We start from the raw sequence: 17,500 nt of genomic DNA, 5'->3' as shown, positions 1-17,500 counted from the left end.
CTTCACACAAAAAACAATCGAATACAATTGAATGGTTCATTTACAGCAAAAATCGTGCTTTTACTACATGCCTTCGGTCTTGCCCTTCACCGAACTGTACTGTCCTGTCTCTCTTGCCATAGCAGGCTGGCTTATCTATAGCTTTGCTTCTGATAGAACAGTTGGGATTGAAGGTGGAAAGGAATGTGGTGATAAGGTGGAGAAGAAGGGCGGGGGTTGGGAAGCTCTGGGGAGAGAAGAGGTAATCTATGAAATGTGTGCTAGAGTTCTCCCCCTTGCTCTAGGTTTAGTTATCAGTCTTTGTTTTAAACAAATGTACACATGTTCTGCGTTTTGGGGATTTCAGCCATCTCACTCGGCCACCGGTCCTTCCTTGGCATGATGAAACTACAACAAAAAGGATCGTATTCTACAGACAACTATCTTGTCGCGATTGGCGGTGATATCTATACAATCTATGCACGCATTAGAAGTTAACGATTCAAATGTTCGATCGAATGCAATTTTACAACTAGACGGCGACGACGACGACGACAAAGACGATCGAGCATCGAAAAGAGCGTTCAAGAAAGGCGTCAGCACTACTGTCCTTCCTGAATCACGTGCGTAACGATTTCTAGCTACAGTAGAGCGTGCGCGCACGTACGAATGGAAATGGATTTGCTACGATGATTGTTGTATATTTTACACTAAAAATATTGTTTCGCCTGCCTCTTCCGCATTGCCAGGCGTGACCAAGCGATGGCCCATTTCTCTACGTGCGCGCAACGAACGCATCTACTTTCGATCGGTTTACGACTAGTACAAACTTTGGCTATGATCGTCAATCATCTCCTTAGAAACTGCTTCGCGATAATTCATCTACACGAGCCGGCTGCCGACTGCACCATAGTAGCAATAGAATTCTTTTCTACAAGGCGATCGGCTCTCGATACAAAGATCCCTAGTAGTGGGCTAGTTGACAAGGCAGCAAGTAGAAGAAGTGTTGTGTTCCGTGTTTAGCGCAGGGTCGCCAACGAAGTAGGGGCAGGTCTCTGTCGCATACCTCTATAGTGCCGTTCGCTCATCGTACACTACCACCGCATCCTGGTCAGTGCCGAGCGGCAGGGCGGCTAGGTTCTGCGATCTCGATCGGCATAACGCTATGATGGCTGCCTCATCATTGCGCATCCGGTTCCGTCGTTTTTTACTGAAATTTACCTGCAAAAACCGAGATTTTGCGTTCACTTTTCATCGCCACGTGTCGCATTCACGCTCACCTTCGCGTACAGCTCCTCCAGATCGTCAGCATTCGAGAGTGGGCGCTGCTTGTTTTTGCCCCACGATGGCAAGGATCGTGTCCGGTAGGAAGTACTGGTATCACCCTCGTTTTCATCGCTAATCACTACAAGGAAGATAAAGAAGTAACAACAAATTTAGGTGAATCTTCATTGCTGCATCAACTGAACGCTAATCCAAGTTACCTCCACTCGACGCGTACAGTGGATTGATTGCCCACATCGATTTGTGCATCTGACTGTGCACAAGCTGTCCTTGCTGTTGTTGCTGCTGCTGCTGTTGCTGTGGTGACTGATGATGGCTCGAGGATGATTGATGGTGCTGGTGCTGATGCTGCTGCTGTGACTGCTGGCTATGGTGCTGGTGGTGATGTTCCCTGGAATGGATTCAGATGAAGCTGCACTTGAGTGAATGCCAGCAAAGACATTTTACGGCAGCATACCTTTGTTGCTGTTGATGGTGCTGTTGTTGGTGCTGCTGATAGTGCAGGTACTGCTGTTGCTGATGCGTATGCTGCGCAGGATGATGGTAGTACTGTTGATGATTGTAGGGACTGTATTGCTGCTGTTGCTGGCCATGTTGCCCATGCACATGGTGACCGTGCTGGTGTTGGGAATGCTGCTGTTGCTGCTGCTGTAATTGCTGATTGTATTGCTGCTGATAGTGGATGCACTGGTGCTGATGATGTTGCTGCTGCTGTTGCTGTTGGGGGTGATGATGATGACCGTACTGTTGCTGCGAGTATTGCTGCTGCTGTTGCTGCTGTGGAGAGCTGCCGTACTTTACATGGGCATAGTCATGCCCACTTCCGGACGCCATGTTGCACACACCACCAATCGGTACCGATCCGCTCGACGATGACGTTGCTGCGTTGCAGGTATGATGAACCGAGGCCCCATGGGAGGCATGATGAAGCGAACTGTTACTGCCCCCGGTGGTGGAACCGTGGTGCGATTGAGTGCCCTGCTGGGATTGCTGGGACTGCTGGGGCGGTGGAGGGGCACTGTACTGTGGTGGGCAGATGCCAATCGACAGGGGCATCACTAGTTGATTCGAGTCACTGCTGCTCGTGCACGATTTGGCCACGATCGAGCTTTGCGAGGCTGCAACGAGAGAGAGAGAGAGAGAGTACAAGACACAAGAGATTTAGTCACCATCTGCTAAATCCATCCTCCTGGATAGCAGGAATCGCAGAAGCAATCGTTACCGTTTCCGTTGTTGGTGGTGGTCGTGTAGTAGCTCGAGTTGAGTAGCTTACGCGTTCGTGGCTGTAACCAGCAGCAGAAGAACAGTGTCGCTAGAATCAGCAGGAGTATCACCACGGTTCCGATCAGTATACCCCAGATCAGCGTCGGTAGGCCCCAGATCGACTTTGCCGCCGTGGCCTCAATCGGATACATTCGGGCGGTTAGCGTCACCGATTGCTGGTACAGTCCAGTGGTCGTGTTGAGCAGCAGCACATCCTCTGGCCCTGGAGGAAGGAAAATCGGAAAAATGGAGTTGTTCAGTGCCGCCCAGAAATCACACCCACGAGATCCTCCTAGACCCTCCCAATACGAAGCCATCCCTTCCATCGGCAATACCTGGCAGAACCACAAAATCATCCGTCTGGACGATCGTGCTAAGTACGGTGGAAGGAGTCACGGGAGTGACGCCGGTCGTAACACCGAACGCCACATCGTCGTACATCGTCGGGGGTAATCGAGAGACGCCCGGTATCGTCACTGGATATACACGAGCTTGCTCTACCCCGGCGGGGGAGCTAACGAAACGGTCCAGCTTGTCCAGCAAACTGACGCCATCGATGGCGGGCGCCAACAGAGGCGTCACCGTAGTCGACATGTTGACGAAGTGCCAGAGGGCGCTAGGCCGCTGCGAACTACTTGTTGAACTGTTTCTCTTCCTCTTTTCAGGAACTAAACAAACACACTTCACCGGGCGCCACCAATCTACAGTGGCGCCGTTCGTCGTACCGATGACCACACACAACACTAAAAGTTAACGGTCGGGGGGAGCCGAAGAGCACGAGGAATCTGGACGCGACCGCTAGCTGCTAGTCGGGAATCGAAAGTGAATCCTCAGTCAGGACGGACGCACGGACGTGTCGGTCGTGTTGACAAACTGGACACCATTTTTCACTCTCCAGATCCCAGTTGCCCCTTCATGTCTCCCTCTACAGCTACCAACTATCCCCCCCGGGGGAGCGGAAATGAAAGGGAAGTCCACTGTTATTGAATTATCAAACATTCGCATACAACGTGGGGGGGATGCTCCTCTGACTCAATAGGTTTGTGGCGCCACGGGGCGACTGTTGAGCTCTCCCCCAACCCCTGGCGCACCTTTCCTGGAATGATGAGGACGGGTTGGCACACGTTTTATGGTAATCGCTTTACTTCAATTAGTGGCCAGGTCAATGGCAAAGAGGCGAACGGTGCGGCACTGCACAGAGGCACTGACTGCTTCAACTCTTTCATTTCCTGCGTGTGCACATGCGGCGATGCCCGGGTATGAGGTACAAATTTTGTGAACGACGATGACCGCTCAGTGCCGAGAGGGCGGCAGAAGAGCTATTATGAAGAGGCGACGATTGGTCGGTCTGCGTCACGTCGTGCGGTCGACATCCATTTCGGGAATCGACAATGGCACCACCGCCCATCCACCCACTCTCATGGTCATATGGCCATGGCCTCAGATCGGAGAATGAATCGGAATCGAACGACTGCCGGTGCACGATTGTACCTGACGTGACTTCACTCCCACCACACCTCGCGGACATACGCAACGTGACACTTTGGATGTGGTCAAGGTCTGTTTTACGTTGTTTTTGGGGAGGCCACGGGCTGGTTGGGAAGCAGAATCCAGACAAGACACCAGACACGACTGGCTTCTCGTTTTCCCCATTCTTAATGCCTTGTGCTTTTTGTGAGTTTGTCGCAAAGGAAAACTTTTCCCCTAATCCGGTGGCCAAGGGACGGTGGGGTGGCGATTGCGGAACTCAACAACTTTTCCGAGGGGGTTGGAATTTTTAATTTATTTTATGGAAAATGCATGTGCTTTTTGCATACACTCCGGCTACGGGGAATGCTGTACCTGGGAGCCGTACAGTGGATGATCTATCGCTTTTTAGCTCTGAAATCACGGCGAGGATAAAGCGGGAAGAAGTTATTGGAACTATTTGCTGGAGCGCTGGGGACCCCGTGACAATGGCGAATTGTTTTTCATTGTCGTCGGTTGTGCAAATAGTTGGGTAATACCCGGAACTCGATTCCTGACCTCGGTGTGCTGCTGATATTACGGCTTTACGGAGGAATATGTAGCATTACCATTAGCACACATGTCCCGGAAGCCAAGTTCGATATTAGATTTCTGATGTAAACTTCAACAAACCTACACATCAGAGCTTGATCTTCCAGGATGAGAAGAATTGATGTAAAATCAATCTACTAATGGGGTGCGCGACCACAACCACCAACGTGAGATGCTGTTGTCGTCGAGGAAGGGACTGATTAAATTGTAGGTAAGCGAAAAGGTACAGGCACAGTTCAGGCTCTTGCGGCATCTTCCCAGCCATTGTGTGAAAATGTGTCAACTCATCAGCACTCGCTAGGCCAAACGGAATTAGGGGGGCCAGGATTCATGCCAGTGAAAACAATGTCAACCTGTTACCATTTTACCTTCGACATAACATGGCTCAACAGTACCACGGCCAGCCATTGTGCCTTTAGCGAGGAATTCGCTTTCTTTCGAGGGCATCCTAGAAGCCACGAATCGCAACTCCTGCCGTTGGATGCACGTGGCATCAGTACGAAAAAGGAAGATTCTCCGAGTCGAGGTTGCGGTTCCTGATTAACGTGACCTACATCTCATTTCCTAAAACTTGGAGAACTCGACGGGGAATGTGGCGAGTGCAGCTCCACATCGGATCGCAACTCGAAGTGAAAGAATGAGTCCTGGGTTGCATTAAAATACGCCTCATTATTTGCAGCATGGAAGCATTAAATGTAGCATCTTTGTCGCTGAAGGTACCTCTCCTCAGCTCGGCTGATGTGGTTAGTGCGGAAAGGATTCCTTCTTCCTCTGAATAACACGAAGCTCGTGTCGAAGCCCAAACAACCGTAAATGCCACTTAGCAAGATGTCACGGTAAGATATAACGGCGCGCGTACTAGCATCATGTCTATGGAGCTAAGGAAGAGCGCGAACATTTCCATATGGTCCTTTCCCGCGTTAATCCCGCGCGAAAGTGTGCCAGGCCGCACAGCGTGGAGCGTGTTGGTTAATTATGATAATGACGATGCTAGTGGAGGGTTGTGGGATGAATAGAAGAAGAAAAAAAAAACATTAAATCCGAGAATCTCTGCAAAAGCGATTCCTCGAGCCCTGGCACGACGATGTGGTCGTGTATCCTTCGTGGCCACCGCATAAAGCATTAATTACGGTGAAAATCAAGGTGGAAATGCACATAAATCTTCACACAGCTCTGCAGGCCTAGCGCGAATGGTGGTTGCATTCAGGAAGCATAAATCAGTTCAAGCGACACAATTGCCGTCCCGGGGGGTGCCTGAAACGAGGCGCCGGCTTTTCTTTTTCTGCAAAGGAACCTGTGGCGATGATCTTCATCGTGATGATGTGGGGTGATGGTTTTATGTTGCCTTTATTGAATTGTGATGCCACCGCGGACACATGCTGTGCGCGTAATGGGCAAGATTAAAAGATGCTTCAGCAGTTCGATTCAATGGCCTGCTCGTGTGGAGCGATGCGTGCGGGGACACCTTACGTGACACCAAGCACCGCTTTGATGTACGGTCACTGCAGCCAAAATGGAGCAGATCGGAGCGGCATATTTTTGAAAAACGATTCCCCCACCGAAAAAAAGAAACAGGCAAAACATAATTTCCATTTGCTTTTAGGCTGAAAGAAGGTCATAAATGCGATGGTAATAAGCGCGGGTCTGGGTCATGGCATCTTCAGCAGAATGCCGAAGAGCAACTGAAAACTGAAAACTGTTCCTTTATGCTGGTACGATCGCTACACATTTGCATGCAGAAACATGGCAACGGATTTAGTCACTTCAGCACCGTAGCACTCCACTTGAAGCGTAGCTTAGCGACAGAGGGTCAGGATAACATGCGCCCCAGATCAACGTGCGCTCTGTTCCGTCGTTCTGTCTGTGCTGCCTTCAAGTGTATCACGCTGAAGTTGTTGATGGTAATTTTCGCTTACGGGGAGAACCCTAGAGCTGTCGAGTGCAGGCCGAGGCTAACTTTTACCCCGCGTACCAGTGACCTACTGCAGTTTACTACTAGATTGGTGTTCTGGCTTTCGAGTATTGGCATTCATTTCGCGAGTAAATTCGAGCTTCGGCGAGTTTGTGGATTAATAAGCCATTTGTCATATACTCATAGGTAATGTCGTTATGTTTCAGACATGTTGCAGGGTTATGCCGAGTGGAATGTTTCCTCTGCACTCTTATTCGTTTTGCGTTCATATTTTGCTATATTTTCAATTCAATGTTTCTCGAGCAAAGTTGCCACTCTGGCCCAGCAACTAGCACAGTCCCTGCGCACCAAAGATGCTTTAAAATGTCACCCAAACTGAGATCGGTTCATTTGCTTTCGGAAAATTAATTTGAAACTTTCCATCGGCAGCCAGACAGCCAGATTCGCCACCGGCCATTCCACGAAACGAAACCCAATCCCCTTCACTCCTTTCGGGCGGAGGATACCTTATGCTGGCTCAAGGGAAACAGCAGGATCAGACCACTGGCACCCGGGGGGGGTGGTGGACGCTTCTTCACCTTTTGCTGTCCGCGTATTCCGTCAGCGTGGGCATCGGTTTCGATGCTAATTCACTTAATTCCACACCTCCACTGGCGGCCTAAGCCAGACTAAATCTCCACTCCGATGGAACTGTAATCAGACCATCCTCCTTCTCCTGTGCCGGATCCCCCTCCCCCCAACCCTAGGTCTGATCTAGCTTCGGGGTTCGCTGCTCGATTGTTGTCATTACGTCCCAGCTGAAACGCCCCATTGGGAACACGACCAAAAACTACGCCATCACCTGGTGATCATTTCACTCGAGCGCAAAAGGGGGCGCAGTGGGGAAGTGGGGCGAGGATGATTGCCACCGGCAAGGGCAACAACGGACCAGAAACGGAAGGTCACAAGGTCCCCACTGCCTGGTCGGTAGTACTGTTTGATGGTGAGTGTTGAAGGCAAAGAAGAAGAAGAAGTACAATTTTACCACCTAATCCTGCTAATCCTATTACACGGCATTCGGTATTCAGTAGGACAACACCCACCACACCAGACCGGACTGCCGACCGAGTACCGAAGCAAATGTTTGGTTGTTCATGTTTGGTTTCGGTTTGGCCCCTGGCGGTGTCAGCCATCGCGGTGCCCTTTGGCATCGAGACGACGGCTGCACGCCTGCTACGATGTACAGTGAGCTGCACTCCACTGTCAGCCAGGTCATCAGCGGACGTCCGTGTGCAAGGAAATGTTGCTAATCAGAGGAGGCCCTTGTGTGTTTTCCGACTGACTGCAGGGTTTCAATTAGTCTGCCGACAAGAGATTCGCCGGTACGGCTATTCTTCGTCGCCGGTGATGCACACAGTACGCCCAGGCTGGTAGAAAATGAGACTTTGTGACAGATCAGATGACGACACACATCTTTCTCAGCGAAAATGTTAACCTAGCACTAACACCAACCGCACCGCACCCGCCATAACCGATCACTCGCACACTTCCGAGCAAACGATAAAAAACACTTTGCTGGAACGACGAGCCAAACTGATTACAACTGAATAGTGACGGGGGAGGACCTATTCCCATAGCCACCACCATAACAATGAAGGCACGACCACAAGCGACAGGTAGATGGCGAACCACACCGAGATCACCATACACGGAAAAACGATATTAATCACTCCGTTGGGGGTGCCCCCTTCAAACGTAGTTACATCGACTGACTCATCTCTGACCACAACAACAACAACAGCGCGGAAGGGCCTCTGTTCAGCTGATTAGCGTCCCTCGCAGGACGAATGTAAACACACGATCTATACGACCGAAATCCTGTGGCAACGCGCGCAAACCACCTCTGAGCTCTGGCTACTACGCTAGTACCGCGCGGGTGTTCTGGCGAGCGAACCGTTCCGTCCCGTGGCGAGTAACGAACTGAGCAGGCGACGACGATGACGACGACTAGCTGGGAAAGCTCGTTCGTGCGACGCGCGCGTTCTCAAGCTGAGGCCGTTCACATAGTAGCCCGTGGAGAAGCTTCGTACTCACCATGCTCGCTCACTATTTGAGACGTCGGCCGATCGAAGGGAAAAACACTTTCCACGTGTTCCCGCTCGCCGTTTTCTCACCGAGCTGGAATCGGTTGCTGGTTGAGTAGAGGATCGCACCACGTGGGATCACCAATGCCCCTTCAAAGTGTGATACATTCTAGCATTTTGTTGCAACCATACAGCAGGCAATGAATACGTTGCGCACAGTTGGCATCGTTCGATGGTTTGTCACAAAAACCAAAAACGATAAACCACAACCAACCGCACCAGGCCCGCGCAAGTGAAAACGGCGACGCCACAGACTGACAAACCATGCTGGAAAATGGTCGTCATTTTCATCACTCATGTGCTGTGCGGTCGACTGTGAGGCTAAGCACACAAACAAACACACGCACCTGCAGCACCATGACGGCTGTGGCTTGGTGGCAATACGATTCGAGGAGAAGAGCGAACGAGTGAACGCTGCATTGCATTATGTTATGTTGTTTCGTGATCCTCACCAATGGACCACCGGCAGGCAGCCGCGTTTTGCGCGCGCGTTTCAGGTTACACGTGACCGGAAGTGCACTCCGGCAGGCTCGCGAGCTGCTAGGGAAGGGAATCGGAGCACCACGAAGGACACGGCCTACCATCGGTGGTCGGTGGAAAGTGATAAATTGTTGCACCAACCGCCGGTCAACAGTTTCGAGGCACGGCGCGCTCCCCACTGCACGGAGCCACTTCCATTCCAGCCCTTTTTTTTGTGTGTTCTTCGTTTTTCATCCTGGGCTTCGGCTGGCAGGCTGGCCGGGCACTCTGGAGCCGCGGCTCGGTGTGTCATGAGGTTATGTGGTGGCCGCATAACAAAACAAGAAGAAAAAAAGGCGCAGGAAAAAAAAATGGAAAACCGTTGACACTCCAGCTCCAGATTAGCGCGACAACTGAATAGCAAACAGTGCGGACAGGACAGACCGCTTTTCGCCTATTTTTACTCCCAGTTTTTTTGTGTGGTGCCCCCCACCGGTTTTTTGCGCCTCTGGTAAATTCATTTAGATGGGTCACAGAGATTGTTGTTTGCTTTGAACAGGATAATTAGTCGTAATGGTTGTTTATAGAGAGAGAGAGTATAGTCGTTTGCTTTTGGGCTACAGCAGCTAGTGCCGCTGCTGGTGCGCTACTGTCACGATGGCAGAGTGTTGATTTACACGAAAAAGAAGATAATTGATGTGTGTGCCAGGTTGAGGATAATTACACCCTGACAGGCATAAGCTGCTATTCATTTTAGCGTAGGGCCTTTTAATTATGTAAAATAATATCTGCGAACCAGTACTGCACCATCTGCTACAAGCGTTTACATCCATCCAGTAGAAAAGGGGATTCTGCACTGGATGCTTGGAAGTCAAATGATGCAATTTTGTAATCTACGCTAAGCTGCACCGATCAATCGAAGTTTGCTCTAATCCGACATAATGTTTCTCTTCACTTTCTCATGCCTCGACGACGAGCAATACACGTCAAACACGTGTTCAATCACGAAACAATCAACTGCCAGTAGCATAGAAACCACAGTACCGAGAAGTTCAAACCGGTGAAGCTCAACTAAGCATCACGTTTCCGTCGTTCCGGCCGAAGGGAGCGCAGTCTGGGAGCGCTGGTGCTGGTCGATTACAGGTAATGTTGGAATGCCGATGATTCGTCTCATTCCTCGGTTGGGCAGTTACAGACAGAGCTCAGACTCACCGGCAGCAGTAACTGCGGCGGCATAAAAAGACACACGCTCGTACATCAAAGCATCTCATAAATCTAGCCGCATATCATAGCATGACCTATGGTGCACTCTCTCAAGTACGTGTTCTGATATTCTGGGAATGTTTCTGAACTTTTTCTATGCATCTTGCTACAGAACTTCAAAGTCCGAAAGCCACCGTTGATAGACAGCGAGTCGGCTCTGGCAGGCAACGCGGTGCTTCGATAATGAAGATTCCGTCAAACTACCTTGTCTTGCCTAGCTGGCTGATCTTTTCAAACGTGCCAAGCAGAAACAGCTCAACTCCAGGTGTGCCCCAGATTTTCCTGCGAAAATCGTGAAGGAATTTCTGTACCACCAATGCGGCGTTTCGTCAGGTGTCAGAGCAGGAATGAGGGGACTCCATTGCGGCTCATTATCGACACTGTCAACCATCCAGTCATGTGTTTGGCGATGACACATGTTCGCGGTTTTTCCGGTGAATATTGCGCGGGAAAAAGGCGAGTACGAGAACGGACCAAAAAGTTCAATTTCCTGGTCGGAGGCAATTGTGTTTGCAAATTGCAATTTCGTGCACCCAACCTGGTCATAGGTGGTCATCGATTCATTTCCCGTGGAAAATTGGAATGCCATCAACGGGTTTGGTATTAGTTCAGAGCTTGTTTTAGGTTCGCTTTGTATAATTAACATTTACATTGTATTTTTAATAGTTACACAGAACCTAACGCACGGTTGTAGCTTTTCGCCATGAGAAAATATTTTAGTATTTCCAAATCGCTACACAACGATCCCTTTGAGTGGTTCCTGGAAGCAAACAACGATTGCCTCATTTCGTAGCCATGTCGAATTGCTTTTCATTTTCCAGCCGCCGGAGCTATTAGCTCGGATGAACCTGTCAATCCATCATCGTCATAATCGTGTCCTTCATCTCTTTATCCCTATCGCTCATCCGGAGTGGGAGGGAGGCGTCTATTTACTCACCACCCGCTTGTCAACAAAGGATTGTCGAAATGCAGAGTAAATTCCACAGACAGACGGATGACTGTTGCTAGTTGGTCTGTTCTGTTCGGAGAGCACGCGCTCCCTTCTTGTCTCCACAGCCCTCAAATGTTTGTCATTATCAGGGAACACTAATCAAAGGTTAATAATGAAACCCCAGCCAGACAAGTTTCAGTCAAGGTAGTTCGAGTCAACCGTTTCGTGATTGAACATTGACAGCAACCAGCTAATGCCAACGAAACATATCAACATATTTATGCTTTCAGCGAGCACATTTTTCATCAAAGCAATAACGACACCAAATGAAAGAAATGTACAGCACCACATCCACTGTACAAACCAATGTTGTTTAATTGTTTAAAAGACATTCTTTCAGGTTGGTTAACCCCAGCACGAAGGATTGTGGCCCGTTTTTGGGAACATGGATTAACGGTTGGTTGATAGTTTCTGCTACCGAGCAGCGAACAACGCAAAATGCTCTCACCCAAATGTAGCTTCACTTGGAAGTGCTCCTCTTTGCAAAACAATCCGACAAATGTGAAGGAAACCGGCATACCATCAGAGTCTGACATGCTGACTACCTTGTCACCGCTCGGTAGCTGACACCGACCGAAAACGCTGTTTTCCTGAGAGCCTCCATATGTGAGTTTTTGCGCTTGTTGCCGTGTTTTAAGTTTATTTCTTAATCTACGGAGAAAGCGACAAGACCGCGGACCGCGTTATGCATCCTACACCACGGTGTACGGTTGTGTAAGCTGCTAGAGGGGCTTCCAGGTTGTGCAATCTGGCTTATGCTACACACATACCAAAAGTACCGAGATTGCTTTGAATTGGAATTGCAATAAACGAAATATAAATTAGTATTACGTGCTGCTATGCGATGGAGTCATGGCGCAAAAAAAATGAAAATTGTTAAAGGGGAATGACAGAAATTAGAAATGTTTGTGTAATTTTCATTAAGGAGCATACTGCAGAGCTCTAACAAGCACAAGAATGTAATAATTGTGCAAGGACAAACCAACTTCAAAGCACTAGCAGTGTGACGATCCATGCTAACAATCCGATGCGGACGGAATGCGGTTGGAAATTGCATTGATTGGTTCGGAAAATTCCACAATATCGACCATGTATGACCCCTTAAGAGGAGTCTACTTAAAAAGAAGTAAGCAATCGTTACTTTGGATTATTGGAAGGAATCGATAAAAGCAAAGTGCCAATGGTTGCACCGAAAACTCCCGCACCATTCGACGAACTGATTTATTGTCTTGTTGCAAATTGATCGATAATTGAAATTCAACAGAACGCCATCCACGGGCACATCTAAAACGAGCTGCACCGATTGGAATTTCGCTTGAATTGCAAAACTTTTCAGATGAGAATGCAGCAAACACGCGTTTGATCTTGCCAGAGCTCTTGTCTGCCTGGACTTCTTACCATTTACCGAAAGACCAGGTCACGCGGTGGTCTACAACCTACAATACCGACAGACTTGGCCAAGATGGTGCAACTTTTATTCCGATCCCGGTCGGGGTGTTGATTGATTAAAATTCGCTGTACAATCCACACTCCACACTGGAACCTACCACACTATTACGTCGGTCATGGCGGAATATTTTTTGCCCCCCGTTCCAAGCATCGTTGCAAGAAGTTTCATTCGCTCAATGTTGTTGTGTCACTGTGTCAGACGTAGTGCATGAACCTAGCATTGCACTGGAGTAACTATTCCCGGGTCTTGGTATGACGATGACGTGCGGGAAAACGGGCAAACGGGAGCTCTTTCGAGACAGAGAGGGGAATTTGTTATTAAAAACAATAAAAAGAAGGGATCGGGAGTACAACAAATCATGCGTTCTTTCCATCGCGACAAGCAACGCGACAAATTAACGCACAGATAATGGTGAGTGCAATAGAAATAGAAATGTATTCTGTGCACTGTTTGTAGCAGCCATCCTGTGTGTCCCCAGTAAGCGGAATGACTTGTCGGCCAAGTCAGCCAAGGCATGTTTGGCTGGAATGTCTTCGTCGAATTTCACCATTCACCGCGTCACATTCCGTGCTCTAGTTTTCTTCACGAACTACACGCTGCTCTGTGGCTGGCCTATGAAACGAACTCAGCACTATAGTGGAGCGAGAAAGAAGGATGGAGGACGAGCCCTGCCGTCTTTATGGTGGAAATGGTAAAAAGTTGGACTAACTTGTTGTCAGGCTGGCAGGGAAATGAATATTTTACGCCTTCATCTCGAGAGAGAGAGAGAACCAGCAGGAGATAAAGAGGTGAGAGCGAGTGGAGGGATTGTGAAAGTTGAGATTACAGAAAAAACATGGTCGAGAGGAAAAAGCATCAGAAACAATAAACCGTATCATTTCCTCGCGCGACTAATGCTTTCCCGTGGAACAATGTGCACTGCACGATGGAGGCACAGATCGAGACGAAGAGAAGATGTTAAAATAATTGCAAAGCTGTCGGTGTTAAGAAGCGCAAAAAAATGAATAAAATAACCCACGTCACCACTGGTGACAGTGTTGCGCATACCGTGGAGGAAACCACACGGAAATGCACCATCAGAGGTGCCACAAGCCCAGTGTCCCAATGTGTCCCAAATAAACAGCGCACGATAATAAGGCAAAAGATGGTTGCGAGTAGCTATAAAAAAAGAACGCGACTCACACGGAAATACGCAACTTAAATTCCGTTGCGTGTCGTAATGAAGTATGTTTTCCATTTAATTAAAACATATTTCCGACACTTGTCGTGAATTGACCTGACCTGACGACCTGCTACTGCTGACAGTGGTGGTAGTCGCTGACCTGTAGATTATCGTTTTCATATCAATTAAGGGAACTCCAGGAGGGGGAATTGTCAAAAGCCCACGTCACGGATGTTATGGAGGGGTCATAAAAGAGGATTTCTTTTTTAATTTCCACTTGGCACCCCCTGGCCCCCCTCCGTAACCCCCTGGTGAAGGTGTCGCATTATTAAAGGTTGGTGCGCTATTGTTTATAGGGTGAGCTTAAGGGAGGCTCGTACACCCGGAAATAAACTGCTGGAAACCAGGTTCCCGGGATCCCGAGGTTTTTGGAACGGTGTTTTACCGGAACCGATGTCGATACCGGGCAACAGCCTGGCTTTTGAGCGGTCGCGGGACTAGAAGAGAAAGGTTCACTGTTAACAAAAAAGAGGGGAAACGGTGGCCCCCGTATGCCACTAGGGTTAAGGGCTGGTGTACATAATCTACTGAGGGAGGCTCGGTGGTTGGTACCTTCTGCTGTAAAGCTTAAACAGAGCGAACAAAATGGACGAACACCTCAAGCGCGCTTTGGGTGAAATTTATTGGGGATTTACTCTGTTCCTCCCTCCGAAATCCCGAGGGGATAGGCGACTTGCGGCTGAATGTCACCGCTGGGGATTGTGTGGGGTCCGCTGGGAGGATGCAAGGGCAAGGGATTCCTAGGGATCCACCACCACCAGACCCTTCGATTTCTTCTCCTTTGATCCCTCGCCAAAGGTAGCGTTGGACCGCTTTGCACTTTATCAATCGCAAAGGTTATGTGAGGATAATAACCTTAAGAAGACCGTTGGTCAATAGAGTAGCGAATGTGCGGCCAGGACAGTCAGGCAGCCAGGCAGACAACGCAACACAAGGACGTATACACACGACTCCTATCATAAAACTGGCACTGGCTTACTTGCTGAGCTGATAAAGAGCGACTGAAAAAAGAGGGAGAGAAAAGTGATCTCGGGGGGGGGGGGGGGGGGAATCCACGAAACACGACCCCAAAGGGAGAGCGATTTTTACGCCGCAAGAAGTTTGCTAAACCTCATCAACTTTACTTTCAGGCTTTCGGCTATGAATGAGCCAACGTTTGAGCCACTTGAACCACTTGTCGCTGGTTGCTGGTGGTGGTGGTGGAAGTGGTGTTGCTTCGACTCCCGAGCATACATGAGTGATGGGGCAAAAGTTATCGAATCAAGTTGGGCATTCAATTCCATCCCCAAAAACGGCATTAAATGCTGAATGCTGCCATTGTGAGATATGTTTAAAAGTTGGTTAATACAATACACAAAAGTCCCCACCATTTCCGACGACGATATCTTATTGACTTTTGCTGGAATGTATCCAGACGATGGAAGAATATGTCTTTGGTTTTAACTCGCATTGCGCTTGTTTCAGTAAATCGTGACTATGTAAGAAGATTTATTATAAAAGTTACAGGTTTTAATTTATTATAAAACTTACAGTTTACTGTAAGGTCCTAAAAACGAATTAACAAACGCACCGTTGAGCGTTGATGGAGGCGCCCTTTTAAATGGAGGCGCCAGGTAACCGGTAGTTTTTAAAGGTTTTTAATAGCTATTTAAATGGAAAAATTCCCAGGAATCTCAAATTCCTTTATGTGGTGAATGTTGAAATGTTGAAATAGTGTTTCTTCATTCGTTTTTTCGAAAACTGTTGTCATATATCACCAATCTTCAATTTCAGCATATGCATAGAATAGAATTACATAGAACATACAGTTAATGAACAAACTCAACATACATACGCTGCGTTATCGCTGCGAGACCCCTTGGTGATGACTTCATATTTTGCGTCAAAAATGCAGTTTGAAAAGTCGCAAAACTTTTTCTTCCCGACGCACCGTGCGTCGGGTGTCGTCAACACAGACGCTACACACAGTTCGGTGAAGATAAACCCACGAAAAACCTGTACGGTGTCTGGCACGTCGGTGGAATATGTTTTGGAATGGAACAAATCTGTTTGTTCCCACCGCTTTCGGCAGCTTCCAACGAGACGAGGATCATCACGCCAACGGACGCGCGAACGGTGAAAAGATATTATTTTCGGATTTTTTTCCGAATTCCATACCTCCTCTCCAAAACCCACCATCGTGCCCCAAACGAGAACCTGTCTCAATAAAGGGCTTGAAAGCAGACGGTGAGTTCGTTAAAGACTTGCTACAAATTTCTCCGGCACCACCGTGTCAGCCGAGCCGATTCCCATGCCAATCGAGCCACGAAACATTTCGAACACGTTTCCGGGAAGGTGTTCAAATGAGGAGTGAAAGAGCAAAAAATGGGGCAAAAAAATCACATCCCGCGTTAGGAAGAATCAGGAAGTGCAAAAAGGGGCAATCGCGATTCGAGAGATTTGAGGGCTAGAGTGCGGTCGGCGGAACCGCTATTGATACAAAGTTTATTGCTTTTCCGAGAAGTGTCGCGACACACAAAAAAAAGAGCGAAATAAAGAGAAACAGGAAAGCTGAAAAAGAGGCTGAACTGCAGCCAGTGGGAAGGGTAGGAAGTCGAAATGTAATTGCAGTTTAATAGCAGTTCGGGCGAGGGAGCGAGCACGCTAGGTGCGACGAGGTATTAGCACCCTTCGTCCTTCCGCCGGAAAGAACAACCTCGCTTTCGTGCGGTAGGAAAATCAAACATTCGGAAAAGCGTTCGAAATTAAAAATTCCTTCACCAGTTGCATCGATCAACGGGCATTTCGGTTGGATGGATCTGGCGGATACGGTGGGATTTAAATCTTTATGCAAAGTGTACTCTTCCGGATGATCGCCTCGGTATTGAAGGATTTCGGTGGTATGCGAGCGAAGCCGGAATTGAAGTGATTGTTGGTTTTTTTATCGTGGAAAATACCCTCTAAAAATGAAATGAAAGTAGTTAAATTCTGGGCTCCTCGTTCGACTAAGCTGCAACCGTCCCCTAAGCTCGGATTTGAGACTAATCAGTTCGAAACAGAGGACCCCTGGTTCTACTTTGAATCCACTTCCCTCTTGGACTCCTAAAATATGGCCCCCCTGAGCTTAAGTAGTCTCAACCGAATTTACCAAAGCACTGCGTTTGATGTCCTGCCGGATCCATACCGGATCATAAACTGTACGATCCTAGAAGACCTCAAAGACCCCCAAAAAAAAAAAACGTTCGTATCGTGGCGTAAAGGTTGGACCGCTCCGTTTGACTTTCTCTCGGGTGAAAATGAAATCCCGAAACCCTTGGAATTGCTTCATAAAACGAGTGCTTCAAGAGCGCTTGGGGCAAACGAAGCGATTGACTTCAGTCTCTTCTTCACCGATGGAGGCGCCAGTGCCCCACAGCTGATCCGCGTCGGTGCCGATGGTGCTGGTTTGTTTTTGACTTTCGCTATCGTAAAAAAAAACAACAAATAAACAGTAAAACCACACAAACACAGACACGCA

At 48.5% G+C, this 17,500-nt stretch overlaps 1 protein-coding gene across 2 annotated transcripts in view; it reads right to left on the bottom strand.

Annotated features, from left to right (window-relative positions):
* The window catches only part of LOC126573077 (hybrid signal transduction histidine kinase L-like), a 19,729-nt gene that overhangs the window by 335 nt on the left and 1,894 nt on the right, over window positions 1-17,500 (bottom strand). The window contains exons 1-7 of one of the 2 annotated variants that reach the window (XM_050232912.1): window positions 8,377-8,438; window positions 2,862-3,464; window positions 2,486-2,749; window positions 1,721-2,381; window positions 1,464-1,654; window positions 1,260-1,384; window positions 1-1,200 (exon numbers count right to left, since the gene is read on the bottom strand). The exon at window positions 1-1,200 is cut by the window's left edge and continues 335 nt beyond it. In XM_050232912.1, the coding sequence (XP_050088869.1) occupies window positions 1,048-1,200; window positions 1,260-1,384; window positions 1,464-1,654; window positions 1,721-2,381; window positions 2,486-2,749; window positions 2,862-3,120 (1,653 nt within the window). In that variant the 5' untranslated portion in view covers window positions 3,121-3,464; window positions 8,377-8,438 and the 3' untranslated portion in view covers window positions 1-1,047. Of the gene's footprint in view, window positions 1,201-1,259; window positions 1,385-1,463; window positions 1,655-1,720; window positions 2,382-2,485; window positions 2,750-2,861; window positions 3,465-8,376; window positions 8,439-17,500 lie in introns of those variants that run through there. The other variant, XM_050232913.1, reaches the window with a different exon arrangement.

This window comes from Anopheles aquasalis, chromosome 2, assembly GCF_943734665.1.
Source record: "Anopheles aquasalis chromosome 2, idAnoAquaMG_Q_19, whole genome shotgun sequence".
NCBI classification, from domain to species: Eukaryota; Metazoa; Arthropoda; class Insecta; order Diptera; family Culicidae; genus Anopheles; species Anopheles aquasalis.
The sequence above is the reverse complement of the archived record's forward strand: the minus strand, read 5'-3'. Positions and strand labels throughout refer to the sequence as shown.